The 27,884-nt window shown below is 35.3% G+C and overlaps 2 protein-coding genes across 3 annotated transcripts in view; one reads left to right on the forward strand and one right to left on the reverse strand.

The window, feature by feature from the left end:
• CDC40 (cell division cycle 40) overlaps nucleotides 1–11,646 on the forward strand; it is a 64,990-nt gene extending 53,344 nt beyond the window's left edge. Inside the window, exon 15 of the mRNA XM_074187337.1 lies at nucleotides 111–11,646. Coding sequence (XP_074043438.1) covers nucleotides 111–288 — 178 coding nt within the window. The 3' untranslated portion in view covers nucleotides 289–11,646. The remainder of the gene's footprint in view (nucleotides 1–110) is intronic.
• LOC141487798 (putative methyltransferase-like protein 24) overlaps nucleotides 11,424–27,884 on the reverse strand; it is a 328,482-nt gene continuing 312,021 nt past the window's right edge. For both annotated transcript variants that reach the window (XM_074187341.1, XM_074187340.1), the window contains exon 5: nucleotides 11,424–19,441. In XM_074187341.1, coding sequence (XP_074043442.1) covers nucleotides 19,097–19,441 — 345 coding nt within the window. In that variant the 3' untranslated portion in view covers nucleotides 11,424–19,096. The remainder of the gene's footprint in view (nucleotides 19,442–27,884) is intronic.

Consider the following 27,884-nt stretch of genomic DNA (forward strand, 5'->3'; position numbering starts at 1 on the left):
GGGGAACAGAGGTTAATAGTAAGATGAGACAGTTGGAAGAAACAACTTCCCTATTTATCTCAAATTTAAAATATTTGAATAATTTGAACTCTTTTTCCTCCCCAATATAGCTATGTGATATCAGGAGATGGAAATGGAAAATTAAACATTTGGGACTGGAAGACTACAAAACTCTACAGTCGATTTAAAGCTCATGATAAAGTATGCATAGGTGCTGTGTGGCATCCACATGAAACATCTAAGGTTATAACCTGTGGCTGGGATGGTCTTATTAAATTATGGGATTAACCTAACTTTACTAAGGTCTTTTTGATGTGATTACATATTTAATTGTATTTGATTATTAAATGTATTGGGTGACAATTTCTGTTTCACAGATATGTGCTCTTTCCACAGACTGCTGACTCAGTACAAATATACAGTTCATTATGTAATTTTTATTTATGTAATTTCATTCTGGTCTTTATAAAATAAGCAAAGTTTATTGACATCTCTTTCTTTCCATTTACCAAGACTTACTGTTAGTTATAAAATTGTGAGAACTTTTTGATCCATATATTTTATTGCTCTCTTGTTACTGCTGTTCATGGAATCTACCTGATCTTCTCCATTGGATTTTGTTATTCTTAACAGTTCAAGTAATAAATGAACATTTAATTCTAAGGGAACAAACACATAGGTCTCCCACAAAGCAAAAAATAAAGACCAAATGTTTTCATTGTATATAAATCTAGAGGAAGAAATACTATTGGCTGAATAGCTTTTCTTTTTCCTCTACACTTTTTAAAATACCCACTTCCAATAAGTTTTAAATTCTATTGTTTCTCTATGGGGTTCTCTCTCTTTTTTTTTTAATCTCTTCAGTTGCAAGTCATCGCTTTCTGTTGGCTGTAGCTTAATTTATATGGACAGTCTTGAAATAAAGAATAGACCAAAGTCATTCCCCTTGACCTCCCCAATGCAGGCAAATCAGTGCTCTCTAATCATAAAATTAAATTATTTCTGAATAGTAACTCAAGTGGCAGGTGAATTAGGTCTGCATTATTGTGTCATGATGTACCCAAAATATGCAATCATTTCAGGAACGTAACTCCTGATTAAAACAAATCATCTGAAAACTTGAGTCTTTTGAAGAGACTAGCTAATAGCACTTTAATTTTGATAAGCCATCTCCTTTTATTATTTTTTAGGAAACTAATTTTTGATGTTTCAAAAGTATTTTGTAAACTGATATAAATAGGAAAGTCACCATGTTCAAAGAGATTAGGGAAATGATCTAATCGAGTGGGTGGCTACCTAGGATGCTGAGCTGAAGACCAAGGGAAAGCTAAGTATTAACCCTGAATACATTAAGTGTTCAGTAATCTACTTCCTATTACGCTTATTGTTAAGCATGCATATGCTATGATAACAGAATTTGTAGAAATGTGTGATCCTTTGCCCTCATAGAAGTTTCATTTTAAAGAACATGACACCAGATTCAACGCCCATATATAAAGATGTTTTTGTTTCCCCTCTGCTAAAAGCAAAACCTAGAAGAGAAGAAAAGAATAAATAATAGAGAAGAGGTTCTGTGTTGGGTATTGCTCACTTGAAGAAATAAAGACTATCTGAACTACAGTTAGACTACATCTCCCAGGCATAGATGATTATTTGATTTCCCAGATGGGAAATATGCAGGCAAGTTCTTAACCTGAACTTTAGTCTGAATGTTAGCTATAAACAAATGTGAATTACTGATTTGTGATGAGACAAAGAATTAATCATAGGCTTAAAACTACATCTTGTTTAGTACCAGGATTGTGTGTACAACAAATTGTATTTTCTAAAACATAGATAGTTGTTGTATAGTGTTTTTGACTGTTTCTAGACTAAATAACTGTATATAAAAGTTCTCTTTTTAAAGAGCCTATTTTTAAATATATCTTTTTACAGAAAAATTACCATAATGTTGTATTTATCTTTATTTTCCTTTCAGTTGAACAAGACTGAACTTTTAATCCCAGCTGTGGTGTGAAGCCACACTGAGCAATATTTTAAATAATTACTTTATTTTGCAAAAAAAAACATGATACTCAGAGGGCTGTTTATTTGGTTATATTAACTAGCTAGCTGAACAACAAAAATAGTAGAGGAATACATTGGAAAAATGAAATTACCTCTTGAGTTCTTTGAAGGTCTTGATAAGTCATCATATTTTATAAACTGAAGACATTCCCTTTCTATACCAAGCATATTTGAGTAATGGTGATTTTACACTGCTGCTACTACTACACATAAGTGTTGCTTTATTATAATTGGAAGATGGGAGGATAAAATTTGAGCCTCACTGGTTAGGGTCATCACCTTTAAAGTTTGTCTAATGGTGATTGTAGGGACATCTAAGAGAGAGACCCAATGCAAAATTATCTTTTAATGAAAAACCCGGAAAGGGGGGATCATGAATTTAGGATTACCAGACCCAGAATGGGAACAATCTGTGAATGACAAAATTTAAATTATCCAAAGTAAGAATATGAATTGTCTAAAATACTCCCTGAAATTTGAAAGATTCTACTAGATACTATAAAAACTGAAAAAGAAATGATGAATAATCTTTTATATCCAGGCTTAGGAAATAAAATTTTAGCAGATTATAATATATTAACATCATGCCTTGCCCACAGCAATCTAGTGAAATAAATAATGCTAATATTATAATTCTTTTAACAATATACAAAGACATTTGACTTTAAAATCGTAGTAAGCCAATCCTCAAACACAAGTTGAAAGATTTTCCAGCATAATGCATTGTCTTTGTATAATATATCCCATGCATAAAAATTTTAAAATCGCGTCTCTTAGTGGGGAAAGAGATAAAAGTCCTGTCAGCCTGTCCTGTTCCCGTTATTCCAAAACACATTATTTTACTGACTGCTGTTTGATTCTTAACAAAATATTTCCTAGTACATTTATTGTTAATATGCTGTCATAACATAATTTGTAGAAATGTGTGCTCTTTGCCCTCATAGAGTTTCATTTTAAAGAACATGATACCTCTGATCCAACAGCCATATATAAAGATGTTTTTGTTTCCCTGTATTTATCAGATTGAAGTTTTTCATGTTTGCTCTTACTGCAATGCAGAGTGCCAGGAAGCAATATAATGAGCTCTCTCCTTCAAACAAATCTAGAAGATGTACCAGTCTACATCCCCATGGAGAAATCCAAGAATGAGATACTAAATCATTTTTCTATCCCAGAGATCTCTGCAAAAGAGAAATAGAATTCTGTAAATCCTGAGGTCAGGTGTGGCTAGGAGGGCACCAAGAAGAGTGCTGTGCTGCCCAAGGAGAGGCTTTGTACCAGGCAAGAGGAGGTCCCTGAATTGTACAAGGGCACCACAGGGTGAAAGAACAGGTTCCAACCTGCAGCTTTATTGTTCACTACCCCCTTCTGGATTATAGACCTAGGATGAATCCTAGATGAGAGGTTTTTTCCCTGAGGGGTTTTTGGAGGTAGGAAAGAACTACAAGCCCTAGACTGAGAGGAACAAGGTCAGAGGCAGAGATGTAACTCCAACCCCAGGAACAGGGTTGATTCTCAATTCCAGCATTATCTCAGACTGAAGCCTGTAGAAGAATAATAACCAAGGCAGGAACCCTGGACTGAAAAGGAAATATGTAGTTCTGTGCCTCAGAACCAGAATCAGCTTATGGTGGTTAAATCCAGAAGCACCTACTGTTGTTCATATCCAAACCCAGGTCAGAAACTCGCAAAGCTAAAACCAGGTAAGCAGTAATAAAACTTGTCTGTGGATCACACTATTTTGGAAGTGCTGGACTCTTATGGGACAGCCTGAGCCATCCCTCAGATCTTAGAGTAACATAACATGCCATACCCCAGAAAACTGCAATAGAACCAAAGTGTGCAAAGCCTGATCCTAACATCAAGTTGAAAGGCAGGAAATAGACTGGAAGAATGAGAAGGGGGAAAAAACTGCTATTTAAGGCTACATGATGCTGAGGCTACAAAAGGGGGAAAATATTATTAAACTTCTGCTATGTATGAAGTACTCTGATTAGCACTTTACAAATATCCTCTTATTTGGTCAGACATTCTCAAGACACAAGATGAAAATGATTACAAAATATCTACCAGCACAGGGTTCAAACATAAAACAACTTGAGTACAAATTCAACTACAGTTTCTGGATGAGATGAAGCAAGAATTTTAAATTATTTTTATCAATGAAATGAGAGGCCTAGAAAGAAATGGACAATAATAAACAAGAGCCATGGAAGAAAAACTAGAAAAGAATTAAGAAGTTGGCACAAGATAAACAAAATTTTGCCTAAGAAACAAACTTCCTGAGATTTAGAATGAATCAAATAGAATCTAGTGACATAGACAATAATGAATATGAAAACAAAATATTGAAAATATAGAAGGAAATTTAAGTTATCTCAATGCAAAAACAACTGACAAAAAGAATTTCAGAAACATTGGACTATAAGAAATTTTAAAAATTGTCCCAAATCCCTTAGGACCAGAAGCTAGAATTAGAGAGAATCTACTGGTCTCCTGATAGAAACCAAAAACATTCAAATTTGCATAAATATTTGCAAAATCCAGAGCTTCCAAAGGGAAAAACAATATATGTCAAGCAACCAGAAAGAATTCAAGTACCAAAGAGATGCAGTCAGGTTCATGTACAATTTAACATTAACCACTCTGAAGGAGTAGAGAGATTCAGATATTTCCAAAAGGAAAATAACATAAAGGTATAATTAACCCAACAAAATGATATAATCTTATAAGAAAGAAAATGGACCTTTCCAGAAATAGAGCAGCAATGTCAAACATGCAGCCTGAATCAGATTGATTGACTTGGTCACTAGTTGATTGATTCATAGGACACTATGACCAAGTGAATTTTTACTAGGAATACAGAACTGATTGATTATCAGAAAAACTATAAACAATCATGTGATTAAGAAAAGTAAAAGAATTTATATAATTATCTCAATAGATGAAGAGTGATTTTGATAAAAACAACATCCATTCCTATTAAAAACACTATAAAGACCAGAGTTGAAGCAAGGCTGTCCATTATCACCACTATTATTCAGTATTGTGTTAGAAATGCTAGCTATGGGGTGGTTGGGTGGCATAGTGGATAAAGCACCAGCCCTGGAGTCAGGAGTACCTGGGTTCAAATCCAGTCTCAGACACTTAGTAATTACCTAGGCTGTGTGGCCTTGGTCAAGCCACTTAACTCCATTTGCCTTGCAAAAACCTAAAAAAAGAAAAAAAAAGAAATGCTAGCTATAACAATAAAAAAAAGAAAAAGGAATTGGAATAGGCAATGAGGAAATAAAGCTGACTATACAGATGACATGGTATTATATTTAGAAAACCAAAAACATTGAAATAATTTCATAATTTCTTTAGCAAAGAGTTACAGGATATGACTAACAGTTAATTAGCTGCCCAGCAGGATAAAGGGGAAAGAAATTCCATTTAAAATAACTGTAGACAGTGTATAACACTTGGGTGTCTACGTGCCTAGACCAACTGTGAACACAAGTAACAAAACATTTCACGCAAAGTCATAGCTAAACAATTAGAAAACATAATAATTACTGGATAGGCAGAGCCAATATAATAAAAATAATGATTCTACCTAAAATAATTTATTCAGTACCATACATCAAACTACCAAAAAATCATTTTATAGAACTGGAGAAAATGACAATTTATCTAGAACAATAAAGGTCAAGAATGTGAAAATTAGTTAAGGAAAAAAAGGTGAAGGAAAGTGCCTAGCCATACTAGATCACACATTGTATTGTAGCAGAAATCATCCACACAATCTGGTAGTAGCTGAGAAAATAAGAGCTGTGGATCAGTGAAACAGACTAGGTACACCATGCGCTGTAAAGTGGCCACAGTAATCTAGTGTTTGAGAAACCCAGAGACCCCAGCTTTTGGGAAAAGAACTCCTTTATAAGAACACAGGTCATTTCTTAATAGATGTTGAAAAGATCTGAATAGTTTGAGATGAAGAAATTGAAACTATCCTTAGTCATATGGAAAAGTGTCCTAAATAATGATCAAAGAAATGCAAATTAAAATAACGGAAGGACTAATATGACAAAAGGAAAATGCTAAATGTTGGAGAAGATATGGGAAAATTGGGACACATATATTGCTGGTGGAGTTGTGAACTGATCCAACCTTTCTGGAAATTGATTTGGAACTATCACCAAAGGGCAATCAAAGTGCATTACTCTTTGATCAAGTAATACCACTACATATGAGATCTGTTTTCCAAAGAGATAACAAAAAGGAGGGAAAGGATCTATATATACAAAAATAATTATCTTTTTTGTGGTGGTAAAGAATTTGAAGTGAGTTGAATGCCCATCAATTGGGGAGTGACTAAAGAAGTGGTATATGAACATAATGGAATACTATTGTGTTGTAAGAAATGACCAACAGGATGATTTGAGAAAAACAGAAAAAAACTTATGTGACACTGAGTGAAGCAAGAAGAACCAGAGAACATTGTATAAGCTCTAATTGACTTAGCTCTTCAGTGATCCAAGGTGATCCAAATGACTTATGATAGAAAATATATCTACATCCAGGGAAAGACTGGAGCCTGAATGTAGATAAAAATGTAATATTTTCACTTTTTCTTGTTTTTCATGGTTTTTATCCTTTTGATTGTAGTTCTTGTTTCACAATCTGATTAATATGGAAATACATACAGATATAACTTAGATTGCTTGTCGTCTTGGGAAGGAGAGGGAGAGAAAAATTTGGAACTCAAAATCTTAATTTAAAAATTAATGTTGAAGGGCAGCTAGGTGGCTCAGTGGGATAGAGCACTGGCCCTGGTGTCAGGAGGACCTGAGTTCAAATCCCACCTCAGATACTTAATAATTACCTAGCTGTGTGATGTTGAGCAAGTCACTTAACCCCACTGCCTTACAGAAACTAACAAAAAAAATTAATATTGAAAACTATATGTAATTGGAAAAAGTACTGCTTACTAATAAAAATGAAAATATATAAATTAGGAAATATTTAACAAAATAATAAAAATACAATAGAACCAACATCTCACAGTGTACTGAGATAATGGTTAAAATAAGTACATGATATAGACAAAGAGTGATATGAAAAAATTAGGAGAGCATGGAATATATTATCTGTAGGGAAGAAAGGAAGAATTTATGACCAAACAAGATAAAGAACATTAGAAGATGTTAAATGGATAATTTTGATTACATGAAACTAGAAAATGCACAAATATTGAATATTTGCACAATATGCACAAATAAAATCAATGCAACTAAACTTCAAAGGAAAGCAGGAAACAAAAAAATACAATTTTCTCTGATAAAGGCTTCATTTCTCAATTATATAGAGAACTAAACCAAATCTATACAAATCAAAGTCATTCCCCAACTGATAAACTGCCTGTTATGAAGAAATCAGAGCTATCTGTGGTCATGAAAAAATGCTATAAATCATTAGAGATTAAAGAAATGAAAATTCAAACAACTCACAACCATCAGATTGGCTATTGTGACAGAAAGGGAAAATAGAGATACTAATGCACTCTTGGTGGAGTTGTGGACTGATCTAATCATTTATGGAAGCAATTTTGAACTATGTCCAAAGGGCTATAAGTTCTGCATACCTTTTGACTTAACAATACTAGTTCTATACTCCTAAGAGGATAAATGGAAAAGGACCTATATGAACAAAAATATTTTCAGCAGCTCTTTTTATTTTGGCCAAGAATTTGTAATTAAGGGGATGCACATAAATTGGGCAATGGCTGAATAAGATGTATATGATTATGCTATAAGAAATGAGCAGATACTTTCAAGAAAATCCTCGGGAAAATCGACATGAAGTGATCAGAACCAGTAGAATATTGTATAAGGTAAAAGGAGTATTTTACAGTGATCACATTGCAAAGGATTTATGTTGAAAAATGTTATCCACTTCCAGAGAAAGAACTGATACGTTTAATTGCAAATTTAAGCATTCTTCTCAAATTTTATTTTTAGATTTTTTTGGTCTGTATTTTCATTTCCAACATGATTAAGATGTAAGTGTATTGCCTAACTGCATATGTACTATCAAGTTGCTTTCTCAAGAAGGGGGGGGGGTAGAATTTGGAATTCATTTTTTTTGCTTTATATGTAACTGAGAAAAATTCAAATTAAATGTTAAGAAAATATCACCCTCTTTTAAAAATGCAATAGAAGGCAGAAAATGTTAATATATGGTTTTCTAAGTCAATATGACAGCCACTGGGATACTTTTGTATGGTTTAGTGGTGCCCATCTCTCTGAGTTTGACACCACTGAAATAGAGGACATTGTAAAGGAGTAGAGAGCTTAAGATAATGAATGCCAAAAGGATATAGACTTACAGTATATGTTTGCCCTCTGAACCTTGTTATTCATGATAATAGAGGTACTCTAATTAGACTAGGCCTATGAGTGTTTTGTTATGTCTCAATATCCTTAAGAGAAGTGTGAAAAGAGAGTAAGTTGGGGGTTTGGTGAATGATCTTAAAAATCAGGATATCCAAGTACATATCTATTCAAACAAGGAAGAAATTGAATCTCAATTTCATCTGAACTGATCAGAGGAAAGAATAATGTATATATGTATACATACAGAGTGGGGTAAAGAAATATATTTCATTTAACAGGGAAGTAGGTAAGGGGGGGGATGAGAAATGGGAGGACCGATTAAGAGAGGTTAGTTTTAAGGAAAAAAAACTCTTAAGATATACAAAAATAACTCTTTTTTTTGAAGTGGCAAAGAATGGACAGTGATCAGAGGAGCTGTCATAAATTGGGGAGTAGCTCAGCAAGTTGTGGTATATAAATGTGATTGAATACTATTGTGCTATCAGAAATGATGAAAGGGATAATTTCAGGGAAATCTAGGAAAACCTAAAGTGGTGCAAGATCAAGAGAATAGATCAGAACAGTTTATACAAGGACAATAAATATGATATGATAAAGACAAACAACTTTGAAAAAAGTTAGGAACTCTGATCAATGTAATGATTAACCATGATTTCAGATGACTAATAATCATGATAGTCAATTCCTAATTGAAAAAGTGAATAACTCAGAATGGAGAATAGAAACAAATTTTTTTAGACATAACCAATAGAAAAATTTGATTTCCTTAACTTTACATGTTTATAGTGGGAGTTTTGTTTTCCTTTCTTTTTGGGGGGGGTGGAGGAGAAGGGAGGCAGAAAAGGTAAATACTATTAAAAATATGTTCAACCTCAAGAACATTTTTTTTTATAAAACAATTACTAAGACAATTAAAAGGCTAGTCTTGTTTGATATACTTGATGATGACAGTTTAAGGAAGTCCATAGACCCTTCTCAGAATTTCTTTTAAATTTATAAAATTCATTGGATTACAAAGGAAACATTCAAATATATTTATCAAACTATTAGAAGTTCATAGTCACACACCATTGATATGAAAGAAAGAGGGGTTTCATTGTCAATCTAGTGGTTATGAATTACCAAGTTTCAGTACCACTTTCCCAGTGTGGAGAAAAGTTTCTTAACAGTGAGTTCTGGTTCACTGTGCTAAGATACAGGTCAAAAGGAATTATGTGGTTACTAAGGATCATACCTAAGAAAATGTAACTTAAATCGAACTTCCAATTTAATTGCGATATGAGAGGGAGGGATCAATTAAACAGAAAGGTGCTGTGCTGAGGATTGGGGATAGAGATAAGAAAAAAAGTGCTACATAGGATCATTAATTCTTTGTGGGTAGGATACATAATTGAGTATATACAGAATGGACACAAAGTAACTTGGGGCAGGGGCTTATAAGCTGGGGAGGGAGGAGAGCTCCAAAAAGACTTCAGGGAGAAGATGAATTTGTAGTACATCTTGAAAAAAACAAGAATTCTAAGAAGCTAAGATAAAAATATATATTCTAGGAAAGGCATGGAATCTAGTTCTCTTTAGGAAGACAATAAAAAGGGTGTTTTTTTTTAGTAGAAGTGATGTAATATTTGAAATATAAATATATATGCAGATGTGTGTGTATATATGTGTGTGTATGTATGTATGTATATAGGCATAGTACGTAGAAAGCTGCCCTCAAGACCACTTTGTCTCAAGTCCTCTGACTTAGTGGCTCTGGAATCCTCTGCAAGTTATTTAGCCTCATAGTGCCCTAGACATATCCTAAGGTTAAACATTAGATGCCAGCCCTGGAGTTACCTGTAAAAATGAAATCACAAACATAGTCAAATAACAATAATAGATTATGGAGGTAGCAATGTAAGCAATAGATTGTTAGAATCTATTATTTATGAATTCTAACCATAGAAGACTTGAAACAGGAAGACCAAATAGATTTTTTAATAGTCCAAGCAAGAGATGATAAAGACCTGAAGAAGTGTAGTTGTAGTGGGAGTATAAAGGTGGGAACCAGTGCAAGATGTTGGAGGTTGCCTCAGCAGGACTTGCCTGGTTGTGGAATGTAAGTAGGATCACTGTAGTTGATTGATGATGTTGCCATCATGAGAAATAATTCATGGAAGCAGAAGGATCTGTTAGTATTACAGAATTTTGAACTTACTGAGTATAAAGTATTATCAGGATATCCAAATAAAGATCTGTAGTAGGCATTTAAAAATGAGCTAAGCCAATAGAATGAGGGCTGGAAATATGGGAGTCATTTCCAGAACCATTGGTAATTGATATGCAACCATTGGTAATATAAAGGAATATAGGAAAAGTAGAGGGCTGACAGACCCTGGAAGAACATCTGTATTTAAGGAATTGAAGGATAAGAAACCAGTAATGAGAAAGTGAGAACTATGAGTGAAGCAAGAGTATTGAGAAGGGAAGCTGGTCAACATTCTCTAGAGCTAGCGTTAGAAGATCACAGATCTAGAACTGGAAAGGAACTCAGACCATCTAGTCTACCCATCTCCCTCCTCCCTCATTTTATAAGGGAGAAAACAGACTTAAGAGTTGTCCATAATCACATAGGTAGTATGAGTCAAAAGTGCCTTTTGGATCCATGGCCTTTGGGTCCTGCAATGCTCTTTCCATAGTACCATACCAAGTTAAGACTAGCATAGCATAGTTTGGACACATGGTGTGGGGGAAAAAAAATTAAATTGCAAAAGTTTGAGATGGTGCAGAAATGGACTAAAGAGTAAGAGAACAATTGCTTATTGAAAAAGAAGTCATAATTAAAAGAAACTTTTTTCATTTTGTTCCTCATCCCCCAGTTATCAACATGTAAGATGATGGGAGGAACCAGTAGTGAAAAGACAGATTTAGGATATGTCGGGAGGGAGGAAAGAATGATAGGATGAACTCAATAGCATGGGTAATGAGGATTTCTTAAAGTCTCTCTCTCTCTCTCTCTCTCTCTCTCTCTCTCTCTCTCTCTCTCTCTCTCTCTCTCTCTCTCTCTCTCTGAAACTGAAGAAATGGAAAGGATCAAATTAAGGACCTTGAGGAAGTTAACAGATTGATTTGAAGATTTTTAGTAAATCAGAGACCAGATCATCTTTTCAGAGAGAGTTGTGGGTAGAGTTGGGAGCTTGTAAAAAGAATTGCCATATTGACTATAAATGAGTTAAGAATGGTGGGGGTGGGGGGGAAGGGATGGCTTAGTGTGTAGCAGGGAAAGTACAGTTGAGGTAATTTGATGTAGAAAGAACAGAAGATTTGAAACCAGGTTCTTCTACTTGTTTGTGGTTTTAGGTAAGTCACAATCTTTTCTAAGGCTCAGTTGCCTTAAAATAAGATTTGATTCAGTTATTATAACCCTAAATATGTCATTGAACCTCTCTGAGACACATGATCCCTGTCAAATGAGAGTTGGACTGTCTTTTAAAGAGGCTTTTAAAGCCTCTTCCAATTCTAAATCTATAATTTTACGCTTTTCTCCAGAACATCCCACTTCTCAATGAACAGTAAAGAGGGAAGGTGTCAGGACTCACTCAAGGGATGGTTTAGAACAAAAGCCATTTAGCTCCACAGTGCTGCTGTATTGAAATATAGTAGCACACTGATCCATGAAAAGAATACAAGTATGGGGGGGGAGAGAATGAAAAGGAGAGAACAGGGTAGAGGAAGGAGTACTGAGCAAAATTTTTCTATGTGGATCACATCTGTCAAAAAATTTCCTTTGGAAGTTCAGAAGAAATACAGAGGAAAATTATAGCAAGAACAAATGTTTGTGTCAGATCTGCTATAATAGTTTATAAAAGATCACAAGTGGCTTGCTGGACCATCAAAAACTCATGATGAGCCAGTTTCACTTATTCAGACAGAAATAACAAGCATGGTGTAGAGTTCAGTACAAAAGCCAGCTAACAATCACAGCATGAAGAGCATTAGCATTATTGTGCTTCTGAGGGCACTTTTATACAAGAATAATAGATTTTAATTAAGGAATTCTGCCTTTATTTTGAGTTATTACATTGTGAAAATATTTGTTGACCCTGGATTTTTATGATGTAAAATAATAAATGAGAAATTCAAATTACAGTACTTGCATAAAATTCATGGTTTTCAGTTACTAGAAACTATAATTAGACCAGAAACTTTTGCTTAATATTTTTTCCTGGTTGAAGATACTGACATGCAGTCATTAGAATTGCCAACACAAAATTAAGACAAGTCTTGTTTCCTTCTCAATATTTTTCTTTATGTGGAAAAGAATGTCAAATAATTCTTGAACATCTTATCCATGACAACTGAATAAAGTCAACATACCTACTGTAGCTCCCCTCACCCATAAACCCCTTCCCCTAACAATCTACTCTTGGTTCAAGATATTTTAGTCAGCTTCTTCCTGAAACCCTATGTCAAAAACCCCAATGGATGCTTCTTTCATTAGACCAATCAGAAGACAATGGTTAAAAATAAATATTTAAGTTAACACATAGCAAAATAAATGACAGGAAAAAATTTCATCTTTACATACATTCATGCAATCCCATACCACTGATGGAAGAGGGAACACATTTGGAGAGGGCAGATGCTTGGAACAGGGAATATAAAAAGCCACAACAACCCCACTTTCCAAGTTATATACCAGCTAAAGCCTATCTCCAACAATTACCTGCTGTTTCTCTGATATAAGGTGATGGCTATAAGGCCAAAGTCTGAACTCCGCTATTAATGTAATTGTCTCCAATTTGCCATCTTCGTGGTTGAAGTATCCTCTGCTTCCATCTACTGTATTCTGTGTCGTTGCCTCTACTACCTGACTTTTGGTGTTCCACTTACTACCTGTGCAGTTTTAGGTAAGTCATTTAACCTTTCAGGGCCTTTTTTTTCCTTCATCTGTAAAATAAGAGGGTTGGGCTAGATGACCAGAGGTTCCTTCCAATTCAGATCCATTAAGTAAGGGTTTCAACAGTTTGTTTATAGCCTCAAGGGCTATCTCAATCTTGTGTTTGAACCCCCCCCCAAACTCATAGCTAGATGGAAGCTTTCAGGGGTAGGGATGTGTGTGTGGCAGGGGGAGGCTTGGTGAGTGTGTGGGTATATGTGTATGTGTGGGTGAATGTGCAGCACCTTAACTGCCACTCAATCTATATTTTCATGTCACCATTGCAAATCATTGACCCTTGTGGCAAGTCTGAAAGTAACTGAGAAGTGCTGTGGAAAAGTTATACTATATTCATAGGTCAGAAATACAATGGGCACCTCTATACATTGCCAATAAAAAAGTGAAAAGATTTTAAAAGCAAGATTTATCTTCCCAGTCTGGTGGTGTGAAAGCCCTTCACAATCTGGCTCCAATCTACCTTTCTAAACTTATCTTACATTACTCATTTTTATGCATTCTATTTTTCAGCCAAACTGGCCTGCTTCCCTAAAAATGGCATTCTATCTTCCATCTCTTAAGTATTTGCATAAACCATCCCCCAGGTCTGGAAAGTAATTCTTTATCTTCACCTCTTAAAAACCTTTATTTTCCTTCCAGGCTCAATAATTTCATGAAACTTTTGCTGATTTCCCCTGGTCCAAGTTGTTTATGCTTTCTCGCTCTTCAAATTACCCTGTATTTTTTTATCTTTATGCATGTTAAGTTCCATGGTGACAGGATTGGTTTTTTTTTTTTTTTCTGGGTGCCCAATGCCTTGAACAACATGATTAGAGACTGTGTTTACAGTAAAGAAAGGCTGGGATTGAAGTCCTGTGTCTAACCCATATGGCTGTGTGACCCTGGGCAAAGCATAACTTCTCTAAGGTAGGTTAGCAGATAAGTTGCAAAGTAAGTGTTTGTTGATCTGCAACAGAATATAAATTTTACACCAGGAGCTTCCTTCACTGATGAAATACAAGGTGCATTCAATTAGGAAAAAGAAGAAATATCTAGCATTGTATTTTGCAGAGTAGATGCTTAATAAAAGTTGAACAAGAAACTTTCCCTTAAACTCTAAATTGCTAATAAGTTGTGTAATGCTGTTTTCAGTGCTTTTCAGTTCTATAAGGTAAACTACAAATGCAGTGCTGCTTTCAAGAGGGCAGGTATATATTCCCAACCACCACTGTACATTAATATCTTTAGAAACTATTGCCTTACTCTTGATCATTAAAGAGCCCAAAATAGTAAGTGTAGTTGCTGTAGGTCTATGAAAGAAGGGGGCAGCTAGGTGGCACAGTGGATAGAGCACTGCTTTTGGAGTCAGGAAGACCAGAGTTTGAATCTGGCCCCAGACAACTGACACTAACTAGCTGTGTGACCTTGGGCAAGTCACTTGACCCTGAGCTATCTCTAGACATCCTGATAAAATATCTGGTCACTGGGACCCAGATGACTGGAGGGGAAAGTGAGGCTGATAACTTAGCACAGCCCCCCCCATCAAGTTCATGTGTTTGTCATGGCATCACCTCCCTGATGTGGTCTTCTTTGAGAATGAAGGACAAAATATGATTATAATTATGCAAGAAGAAACACATACCTTTTCTGACTTAGCTCATATCGCCTCCCTTTGCAAACTTTACACATCAATCACACTAATCCACTCTCTACCACCCCAGCATGTTCTATTCCTTTGCCTGGAAGATCTTCCCTCTCTTTATCCAATGAATACTTATCCATTCTTTACAGCACCACTACAGTGCCCCCTCCATAGCCTTCCCATTAGCAAAAAAATCTTTCCATTTGGATCTCACATATTTTATACTTTTGCAATGCTATTATTTTAAAATGGTTGAATGGGCTCAGGGGAAGGGGCTGATGATTGAGGAGGGTTCATTCTGGGTAAAGAAATCACCTCTGACTCAGGAGGATAAGAAAAGTCTTAATTTTAATTCACAGGTTATTGCAAAAGTTCACAGGTTTATTAAAAAAGTTCACAAGTTATGTGAATTATGAGTTCTTTAGCAAGGTAAGGAAAGTTGAGTTTTTAAGAAGATAGTTTAAGCAAAGAAGAAATAGCTATAAACTGGATTGGTGAAATCATCAAAGGTAGTTAAGAGAAAGGGAAAGGGGAAAGGAAACAACCATGAGACAGGTAGCTGTACTAAGATCAACATGGATCCAACAGCATGGAGAAGAAGTTGAGCAGAGCCTTTCTTTATACGGAGCTCAGGATACCTGTGCATGAAGGAGTCGGGGAAGGATCAAGGAGTAATTCCCCCCAGATATGACTAAAGCCAAGCATGTATCTTGGAAGGTTATGAGTCAGGTGAAGGAGGGGTAGGGAGAAGGAGCTGAGGTTGCTTTCTATCTTCATAGTGAATTTACATTTGAAAAGAGGGTTAGACTGAACAATGGGGAGGGAATCAGAAGCCCATAGAAAATTCCAGACAATCACAGATAATTCCTTAATATTACAGGGAAAGTTAGACAAATAGTTCTCTAATATTTCTCCTTCAACATTATAGGTCATCTTGTGTATGATAGTATCAATATTTGTGTCTTATCTCTTTCCTCTAGACTATAAACTCCTCATATTCAGGGATTATATTCTATCTAAACTTTATTTCTTCCCCAGAGTTTGGCATAGTGCTATAATCTGATCTTTTTTTGTGAATTTCTGCTCTTTTTGGGTATAGTCCTGAATATGTCTTTGCTCTACCATAGGATCATAAGATTTAGAGCCAGAAGAGACCTTAAGTTAATAGGCATACTTCAGGTGCTTAACAAATGTTTATTGTAATGCATGGTGTTTGTTGGAACAGTCACAGAGTTACACAAAAATAAAATCATTAGTCAAGGTACTGACTTAGAAATAACTTGCAGGAGTGAGCTGATATATTAAAAACCAGTTCTTGGGGTGGTGCTATACACACACACACACACACACACACACACACACACACACACACACACACACACAAACAGTTTTTAGGTCTAATCTGCATTATAAACATTTTCTCTATTACTTTTCCTAAATCTAAACAATCAACAAAACAATAAATCAAGAAGCCTTTGTAGCCTAGAATCAGAGTTTAGCACCTTCAAGTGATCTTGAGGATCATAGGCACACAGTAAGTATTTAATAAATATTTATTATATTGTGCTCTATTTGTTATAACAGCAACATTCTGAAATCTCCCATAGATTCTAATCATTTATTTAATACACTTCAAAAGGGGAACTAACTTGAAGTTTAATCTTAGCTTTATAGCTCCTCTCTTTATAGAAAATTCAGATTAACAGGGTAAACTGCTTTTGAGGAGAAACTGTTTCCCAAGATGCCCGAGCATTTTTAGAAACATCCATTTACATGAAAGGAATTGATATGCTAATGGAAACCATTCTGATTTATTCATTAAAGCAGGTTGTTGAGTTCCCAAAGCACTTAGGATTCTCTTCCTACCTTTTTTGATTGAACTTTCTGTCTCTCATTGTGGCTGCCATTCTCCTTCCCACATTCAACCCTTGAGCATAAGTTCTGCCCTCTCCATAGAGGTGAGATATATACATACATATATGTGTGTATATACATACACACATATATGTATTTTTGCATGTATATATAATTTGAAAATCATAAAATTTAACTTTTAAAAAAACCATGCTTTTTTTCACTGAAATTATGTTGTTCAATCTTTTTCCATCATGTTGACTCTTTGTGACCTCATTTGGGGTTTTCTTGTCAGAGATACTAGAGTGTTTTGCCATTTCCTTCTCCAACTCATTTTATAGATGAGGAAATTGAGGCAAAGAAAGGGTGAAGTCAGGGTCACACAGTTAATAAAGTATCTGTGTCCAGATTTGAACTCAGAAAATAGTGTCTTTCTGATTCCAGGTCCAATCTCTATCCACTGTACCATTTAGCTAGACTATTCCACAAATAAAAAAATAGAAATTCACAAAAGATGATGATTTCCAAAAGAGCATTTTGTGGAATCTTCACCATGAACAAAATTCTTTCAGAAAAGGTACTTTCCAAGGGCATTAAAAAAAAAGGTCATAATGTGGAGTGCATGCATTTATACATACACATACACACACACATACATGCACACCTTAAAAATAGGTTAATTGACAATTAGCAAGGCAAACAAATTAAAAATCTTGTAAACAGAGATAGCATCATGGATCTCAAGAGGAAGAGACGTCATATAGTTAGTCAACTAGCATTTGTTAATTGCCCACTCTATGCCAGACACTGAGGGCCATCTAGATCAACTCCTTCATTTTATCAATCAAGAAACTGAGGTTCAGAGAGGCTAAATCTTTTCCCCAAGATCACAAAGTAATAATCAGAAATTGAACCCAGGTCATTTTCCTTTAGAACCACTACCATTACTCTGTACTACAAGTCTGCCTTGACATCTAAGGGAACTGATTTCTCTTTAAAAAATGAAATCATAGTGTTAATGTTAATGAAACTCTGTGTTAACACCCTCTAAAGTGTAACACTGAAAATAGGACCTCATTAAAATGAGGCTGATTGGGAATAATGATAAAAAAAAACACTAAGTAGAATTTTAGGAAACATTTTGAAGTTGCTCTCTGAACAGGAAACTCCCATTTGATTTTAAGGGAAGAGACAGTAATTATTTTGTATATATTCTTATCTTTTATTTACTTAATCTTATATCTAGTTAATCTGAGGACAGTCAAATGTCCCAGTGGATAGAGCACTGGCCTTGGAATCAGGAGGAGCTGAATTCCAATCCTATCTCAGACATTTGACATTCAATAGTTGTTGACATTGGGCAATTCACATAACCCTGCTTGCATCTCAACCAGGACCATCTCCAGGGGTCCTGATTCATATTTGGCCACTAGGTTGGTGACTTAGCACAGCACCCCCTCACTCAAATCCAAGTCACAACTTCACCTCCCTGATGTCTTGGTTGTATTCAAGAATGAAGGACAAATAACAAATCTATTTATTCTATTTAATATTTTCTCTCCTGAATGAATATAAGCTCCTTGAGGACAGGGACTGTTATTTACCTTTGTATATAGGCTATATAGTTCTTAATACAAAATAGACACCTAGGAAATGCCAGTATATAGGAGAAGCAGACTTTGAGCCAGGTCTTCCTGCCTCCAAGGCCAACTCTATCCATTATTACATGATGCTTTTTAGTAATTATAATATGGCATTTATATGCTACTTTAAAATTTTCCAAGTGCTTTATATATGAACCCTATGAGGTAGGCACTCTTAGTCCTACTAGAAAGATCAAACACACACACACACAAACACACAAAATTGAGTCTTAGAATGACTTATCTAATGTTACAGGTCAGAGGTATGATTTAAGTCAACATCTTCCTGAGTCCAAGTATATAGCCTTTTATCCACTACAATAGAAGTGTTGAACTCAAATACAAATGAGAGCTACTAATTCATACATAAGGGTCCCCATAGACTTCATATTGATTTAGTTTTAAAATGTCATGTTATCTATGTTTTATTTGTATTTATTTTGTAAAATATTTCTCAAATTTTAATCTGCTTCAGGCTGTGCTAGTGAGTGTTATGAGCCATATTTGACACCTCTGCTCTGCGCCATGTGTCTGCCTCTCATAGGTCCTAGACATTTCAGTAATTATCTAAACATTTGCTTCAGATCTTACCATAAACTCATTTATGCTCATGAACCTTCTTCTCCTCTTGCTTCCATCTCATGTTCACCCAGCTGAGAATATAACAGCTACTTGCATTGAAAAGTTCTTTCTTTAGGAATCTCTGTGGTTTGGATAAATCTTTATAAGTGTGAAAGAGCCTGAAATCTTTCAGTTCTAATTCTTTGAGAAGGCTGTACCAGAAGCGTACCACAGAGCTATCATTTCCACCAATCTCAAACCCAGGCCAGTGAAGGTGGAGCTCAAACACTAGCTGTCCAATCTGTTCAAGGACATCTTCTAGGATAAGATTTTCTAAAATTTTCCATTCAGCACTTTCCAGGTCAGCTTTGAGGACATCAACCTGTAATAAAGTAAAAAAAGAGAGAATAAAGAGAAATGTAACCCTAAAGCAGATTCTATAGTGACTGTTATTTAAAGTAATACCCCTTTATAGCAGAGATTTAATGTCTATTTAGTGTAATATACATTTTTTTATAAATAGTATTCATTTTTTCCAATTGCATTTAAAGATAGTTTCTTCAACATTCATTTTTATAAGATTTTTGAATTTCAAATTTTTCCCCCCTCTCCTTCCCCTTCCCCAAGCTGGTAAGAAATCTGATATAGGTTATACATGTGTAATCATGTTAAACATATTTCCACCTTATTCATGGGCATTAAAAATTTGTCCTTTTTCTTTTTGACTTCGACTTATACTTTCCTCCACTAAATCCTCCTTAGATTCCTCTTTATGGTGTGAAGATGACCCTGGGTATTTGAAGGCCATTCCACTGAATTACAAGTTCTGGTAGATGCTACCATTCTGGGATGGTGTAGAGTAATCAAATACAGTTTCCACAAAAGACTGTTACATCTGCCTTTTGAAGATCAGCATAGATTAGGCTCATCCCCAGAAGACTGACCACTTGGAGTTCAAGTCTTTGACCATGGCAACCCATGATACAAAGAAAAATATAAAATGACCCTTGACTTATTGTGCTTTTTTTAGTGATGATATAAAAGTGGGCAAAGAGCACTAAGAAAAAGCAATTTTTATTTCCAGTAGATCATAGATAAGAGTCACACAAGATGGGCAGGCACAGATGACTTGCAATCCATGTCATTGAGAGGCTACCCACTTGTTAATGGCATCATAAGTTCATAGGACTACTTACTCTTCAGTTCAAAATAAAGCATTTTAATAAACATACACACACACACACACACACACACACACACACACACACACACACACATATATATATATACTTATAGACAGTATGATTTTAAACTTCAATAACTATATTATGACTTTTGGGGGGCACCCTATGTGTTCTAAGAGCGTGTAGTGGGTAGTGAGTGGTTTGTAAGGGAAATTGTACTTCTGTACTTGCTATAACTTCTTGGTAAATATATCTATATAAAAATTAATTTGTCAACTTGTGAGCAAGATTATTAGAATCTCTAGTTCTTCAAGGCCTTCCCTAAAAGCTGCAAGGAAAAAGAAGTAGCCACTCTTTGGAGCTGTGACCTGGTAGTATTTTGGGGGAATTGCATATCTCCTCCATCAGAATGTAAACTTATTGAGTAGAAAGTGAATTCTCAATATTTACATGTTCAAATTTTACAACATCAAGCATTTGAATGATTTTATTAGTAACCTCATTTTCACTTTTGCATTGTCAGCCATGAACATTTACAGCCAAGCACAGTAGAGAAAAAATATGAGAGACAGGATGTACCCAGGCTTGTGAAGTAGTTGGCATCCTACCAGGGGTTTCACTGGTTTTGTTCACTCTAACATTGTATATTAAAGCTCTACCCTATGGGGCAGCTAGATGGTGCATTGGATAGAGCACTGGCCCTGGAGTCATGAGTACCTGAGTTCAAATTTGGCCTCAGACACTTAATAATTACCTAGCTGTGTGGCCTTGGGCAAGCCCCTTAACCCCATTTGCCTTGCAAAAAAAAACCCCCAAAATAAAAAGCTCTCCCCTAGTCTTTGTTTCATATTTACATAGTTTACTTTTAAAATTCAATTATGCCCCCCAAAACATAATTCAACTCTTTTAGTTTATAAACCCAAGCTGCAAAGTCCATGATGCAATTTAGTAAGAGAATAAAGGTGTTAGATAAACTTCCTGCCTTAATGTCTTTAGAGAGTATAGTGTCAACAAATCCATCATCTATTATGTAGGATAATGCCATCATGCCTCCATCTGATGTAGTAGAAGATAATATTCAGCTTTTAAAAAACTTTTAGTTTTAAGAATTGTACTGGATGTACTGTATTTATGGTATATTAAATGACACACTGGTTAGAGTGCTGGAATTGAAGCCAGGGAGATTCATCATCTTTCTAAGTTCAGAACTGTCCTCAGACACTTAACTAGCTGTGTGACCTTAGGCAAGTCATGTCACCCTATTTGCCTCGGTTTCTTCATCTGTAAAATGAACTAGAGAATAAAATGGCAAATCACTTCAGTATCTTTGCCAAGAAAATCCCAAATGGAGTAACAAAGAATTGGATGTGACTGATAACGGAACAACAACAAAATTTATGGCACTTTAGATTTAATTTCTTATGAAAACTCCATATTGTCCAAATTGATTTTTGTTTATTGTTTTTTAAGATGTTAGCACAAAATTCATGGAATTTCAGAGAATTACTATCAAGGAAAAGTGTTTTGCAGGTTACTAATTTTATTTTGTATACTGAATTTTTGCTGAAAAATACTGTTCTGCACATACTTCTTTAAAACAAAACATTAATTCTGATACTACGTACTTTTCTTATTTCATGGTTATTGTGATAAGAAAAGTACGTAGTATCAGAATTAATGTTTTGTTTTAAAGAAGTATGTGCAGAACAGTATTTTTCAGCAATCTCTAGAGAAAAATTTACAATTTTTGATGGTCACAGGAACTTAATCCATATTTTCCATAGACTAAATAAATGTATCAACATTTAAGATTTTGGCTTTTATGCCAACTTTCTCTCTTGAGGCCTTTCTCTCTTGAGAAAGTTGAGGACTGGTTTTAATTTCATTTTATTTACTTATTACAAAAAGTGTATGACACAAAATAGGAACAGGATAAAAGCATGGCAGAAGAAATACAGAAGCAGACTTCCAGCAAAGATGATAGAGAGAAGCCAAGGCACTATGCTAGGGTCTCCTGACATTCCCTCAGAAATAATAGGAAACAAACCTCTTCACAGAAATTCAATTGACAAAACCCAAAAAAAGAATCTGGAAGAAGAACAGTTACCAACAATGTCCGTCTCAGGGGAGCATAGGTGAGCTGGGGCAGAAAGCAGAGAACGAGTCTGGAGTTGCAGGCTGAAGCCAGCAGACAAACCCAAGCCATGAAGGCGTTGGCTATGAGAGTAGAGGTCTGGGGAGCTCCAGTGCTGGTGGAGGATGAGTTCTAGCACCGAGAATTGCAGAGTGTGACTGAACATTGACCACTTGGCTCAGAGCCATGAGCTCCATACTTTCAGTGGATCCCTCTTACCAGAACAAATGCAGTAATGGCTACCCCCGCTCCCAGGTTCAGGTATGAGCAGCAAAGTTCCTCAGAGGAATAGGGAAATTAACTACCTTGCCCCAGGGTGCAGTCCACATTGTTCAAGGATAAAAGTATTCAGTTGAGCCCGCCTCCCCCTCCAGGTCTAGGGAGAGGGCCTCAAATCAAGGTCAAAGAAACTCCAGAGAAAGTAACCAGCACCCCTAATGGCTGGCCCACTAGGATTTACTAAACCCAGACAGTATAACTTCTAGGATTTTCAACATGAAAGGTCTGTGAATCAGCCCCTCCCCCAACACAAGATCTTAGGAAAATGAAGAAAGGGCAACAGAAAAGGAGGTTCATTGAAAATTACCTTGAAGGCAAAGATCGTAACCCAGAGAAGTCTAGAACTTCTGAAGAGACTATGAATTGGGATCCAGCCCAGAAAGACTTCATAGAAGAAATAAGGAAGTAGGTTAAAAATAAATTAGATAGGGGCGGCTAGGTGGCGTAGTGGATAAAGCACCGGCCTTGGAGTCAGGAGTACCTGGGTTCAAATCTGGTCTCAGACACTTAACAATTACCTAGCTGTGTGGCCTTTGGCAAGCCACTTAACTACATTTGCCTTGCAAATACCTAAAAAAATCAATTAAACTGGGAAAAGAAACTCGAGAAAATTAACACCTTGCAAGAAAAAATTAACATCTCACAAAAAAAGAAAACAAATCCTTGGAAAATACAATTGGACAAAAACAAAAAGGAAATAAGTCAATCAAAACCTCAATTGGGTAAATGCAAAAAGAAAATAATTCCCTCAAAACTTTGATTGGGCAAATGGAAAACTCCTTCAAAAATAGAATTGACCAAATGGAAAAGGGGTTGCAAAAGGTAAATGAAGAAAATTCTTCTCTACCAAAAGAATGGAATCTATGGAAACTAATGATTTCATGACACTACAAGAATCTGTTAAACAAAGCCAAAAAAATCAAAAGAAAAATAGAAAAAATGTCAAATACCTCATCAGCAAAACCATTAACCTCAAGAATAGATCCAGGAGAGACAACTTAAGACTCATTGGGCTCCTTGAAACATTGAAGAGAAAAACAGCCTGGACTTAATATTACAGGATTTACTGATATTATGGAACCAGATAGCAAAATAGGAATTGAAAGAATATATCGATCCTCTCCAGAAAGCAAATACAAAATGAAAACACCAAGGAATATTGTGACCAAATTACAAAAGTATCAGATAAAAGAGAAAATCCTGTCAGCAGGCAGAAAGAAAAAATTTAGATACCAAGGAGCCACAGTAAGGATTACATGGGACCTGGCTGCATCAACATTAAGGGATCAAAGGGCCTGGAATACAATATTCTGAAGAGCACGGGAGCCTGGAATGTAGCCAAAAATTCACTATCCAGAAAAACTAAGCCTTCTCTTCCAGGGGAAAAGATGGACATTTAAAAAATAGGAAACTTCTAACTGTTCCTGATGAAAAGACCAGAGCTAAAAAGAAAATTTGGACTTCAAACAGGAGACTCAATAAACATATGAAAAAGTGGGAAAAAAGGTTAAAGGGCAAAAAAATACTGCTATACAATAAGATGAAATTGGCTATATCCCCACCTGGGACAAAGATTCTCATGACTCTTAAGAACTGTAACTCTATTACAGAGAATTTAGTTAGCCAGATGTAATGGACACACATGACTTCTCTGTGACTCTGATAGAATTATTTAAAAACAATATTTACTTAAAAAGGGGGGGCAGTAAACAGACAAGAGGATGAAGGAGTTTGAATGGGGTAAATCACATTATATAAAGAGGTGCAAAGGACCTATTGCAATAGAGGGGAAGAAAGGAGGAGATGAGAACTTCCTGAATCTTACTCTCATCAGATTTGACTTTTAACATACCCACACTCAGTGAAGAAACTTATTTTACCTTTCAAGTATTAAAAGGGGAAAGGGGGAACGGGGAAGGGGGGAAAAGAGGAAAGAACAGAAGGGAGGGAAGGAAGACGAGGCAAATGGAAAGGGGAAAGAATGGGAAGGGGGTTTGTAAACAAGGGGGCAAACACTGAAGATGGTGGTGTTCAGAAACAAAATATTGAGGAATATGGATTAAATGAAAGAAGTGGAAAATATAAACAGAGGGAAGATAGCATAAAGGGCAATGAAGAGTTAGTAATTATAACTTTGAATGTGAATAGAATGAACTCTCCCATAAAAGGTAAGTGAGTAACAGACTAGATTAAAAACCAGAATCTTACAATATGCTGCTTACAAGAAACTCATTTGAAGCAGGGAAATACATACACAGTACAAGTTGGAGGAAAAGGTTGGAGCAAAATATATTTTGCTTCAACTTAAGTGAAAAAAAGCAGGTAAAGCAATCTTTATCTCAGAAAAAGCAGCTGCAAAGAGATCTCATTAAAAGAGATAAGGAAGGAAACTGTATCATCCAAAAAGGTGTTATAGACAATGAAGCAATTTCAGTACTAAATATGTATGTGCCAAGTGATATAGCATCCAAATTCTTAGAGGAGAAATTGAAGGAGTTACAAGAAAACATAGACAACAAAACTCTACTAGTGGGAGACCTCAACAATACAATTGATAAACCTCTGGTAAATTTGATTTAAAAAAAGAAAGAGCAAATCCAAATTGATAGTATCATAAATAGAAAAGGGGAACTCACCACCAATGAGGAGGAAATTAAAATAACAATTTGGGATTATTTTCTCAACTGTATGCCAATAAATTTGACAATCTAAGTGAAATGGATGAATATTTACAAAAATATAACTTGCCCGTGTTAAATGAAGAGGAAAATAAATATCTAAATTACCCTATCTCAGAAAAAGAAATTCAAGAAGCCAAGAAAAAATATCCAGAGCCAGATGAATTCACAAGTGAATTCTATCAAACATTTAAGGAACAATTGGTTCCAATTCTCTTTGGCAAAATAGGTTAGGATAGAACTCTGCACAACTATTTCTATGACACCAATATGGTGCTGATACATAAACCAGGAAGAGTTAAAACAGAGAAAGAAAATTATAGACCTATCTCCCTAATGAATATAGATGCAAAAATTTTAAATAAAATCTTAGCAAAACAATTACAGCAATTTATCAATTGGATAATACACTATGAACAAGTAGGATTTATCCCAGGAAAGCAGGGTTAGTTCAATATTAGGAAAACTGTTAGTTTAATTAACTATATTAATAACAAATCTATCAGAAATCATAAGATTATATATCAATAGATATTTAAAAAGCCTTTGATAAAATACAGCACCCATTCCTACTAATAACACTAGAGAGTGTAGGAATAAATGGATTATTCCTTAGAATGATAGGCTGCATCTATCTGAAACCATCAACAAGTATTATATGTAATGAGGATAAGCTAGGGGCCTTCCCATAAAATCAGGGGTGAAGTAAGGATAACCATTATCACCACTACTATTCAATATTGTTTTAGAAATGTTAGCTTTAGTTATAAGTGGAGAAAAAGAAATTGAAGGAATTAGAATTGGGAAGAAACAAAACTCTCACTCTTTGCAGATGCCATGATGGTATACCCAGAGGATCCTAAAAAATCCTCTAATAATCTACTGGAAACAATTAGCAACTTTGGCAAAGTTGTAAGATAAAAAATCAGTCATCAAAACTGTCTGATATTGCCTGAGAAATAGAGTGGTGGATCAGTGGAATAGAGTAGGTGCAAAAGAGATAGCAGGAAATGATTATAGTAACCTGATGTTTGATAAAGAGCTCTGCTTCTGTGATCAAAACTCTCTTTGATAAAAGCTGTTGGGGAAAATTGGAAGTTAGTATGGCAGAAACTTGGATTAGACAAACATCTCACACCCTATTCCAGGATAAGATCAAAATGGGTACAGTATTTAGACATAAAAAACAATGTTACAAGCAAACTGGGAGATCAAAGAATAGTTTATCTGTCAGATCTATGGAAAGGGAAGCAGTTTAAGGCTAAAGAAGAGATGGAGAACATCAAAAACAAACTGGATAATTCTGATTACATTAAATTAAAAGCCTCTTTCACTAACAAAATCACTGTAACCAAGATCAAAAGAAATGTAGTAAATTGGGAAACAAGTTTTATAACTAGTATTTTTGACAAAGGACTCATTTCTAAAATACATAGAGAACTGAGTCAAATTTAAAAAATAACAAAACAAGCCATTCCCCAGTTAACAAATGGTCACAGGATATGCAGAGGCAATTTACAGATGAGGAAATCAAAGCAATGCATAGTCATATGAAATATTGCTCTAAATCTTTACTGATTAGAGAGATGCAAATTAAAGCATCTCTGAGGTACCACCTCACACCTCTCCAACTGGCCAATTTGACCAGAAAGGACAATGATCAATGTTGGAAGGGATATTGGAAATATGGGTCACTAACACATTTTTGTTGGAGCTGTGAACTCATCCAGCCTTTCTGGAGAGCAATCTGGAATTATGCCTAAAGGGCAATAAAAATGTGCATACCCTTTAATTCAGGAATACCACTACTGGGTCTATACCCTGAAGTGAACATGGAAAAGGGTAAAAATATCACTTGCACAAGAATATTTACAGCAGCCCTGTTTTTATTGGAAAAGAATTTGAAATTGAGTGAATGTCCTTCAGTTGCGGAATGGCTTAACAAACTATAGTATATATGTGATGGAACACTATTCTATTAGAAATCAGGAGGGATAGGTATTCAGAGAAGCCTGGAAGGATTTGCATGAACTGATGCTGAGCAAGATGAGCAGAACTGGAAGAACATTATATACCCTTTCAGCAATTTGAGGTTGATGATCAATATTGATGGACCTGCTCATTTCATTAGTTCAACAGTTAGGGACAAATTTAGGGTATCTGCAAAGGAGAATACCATCCATATCCAGAGAAAGAATTGTGGAATTGAAACAAAGACTTTAATTTTTTTAAAAAGTAATCTTATTATGTAATTTTGCTGTCTTATATTTTATTTTTTCCTTATGGATATGCTTTCTCTCTCAACACATTCAATTTTGATCAATGAATAGCATCAAAACAATGTTAAGTCTATCAGACTACCTTCTGTGGGGGTGGGGGAAGGCAAGTGAGATTTGGGGAAAAACGTAAAATTAAAAAAATTAGAAATAAGATTTCTTTGCTAAAAAAAGAAATACAGAAGCAGTAGATATTGGAAGTAACTACTTCCAGTGCTCCCACTCATAACTTAGCTGATCTTAAACTTTATACCTCATTTTCTCTATCTTTCCA

The sequence above is a fragment of the Macrotis lagotis genome, chromosome 5, assembly GCF_037893015.1.
Source record: "Macrotis lagotis isolate mMagLag1 chromosome 5, bilby.v1.9.chrom.fasta, whole genome shotgun sequence".
Lineage (NCBI taxonomy): Eukaryota > Metazoa > Chordata > Mammalia > Peramelemorphia > Peramelidae > Macrotis > Macrotis lagotis.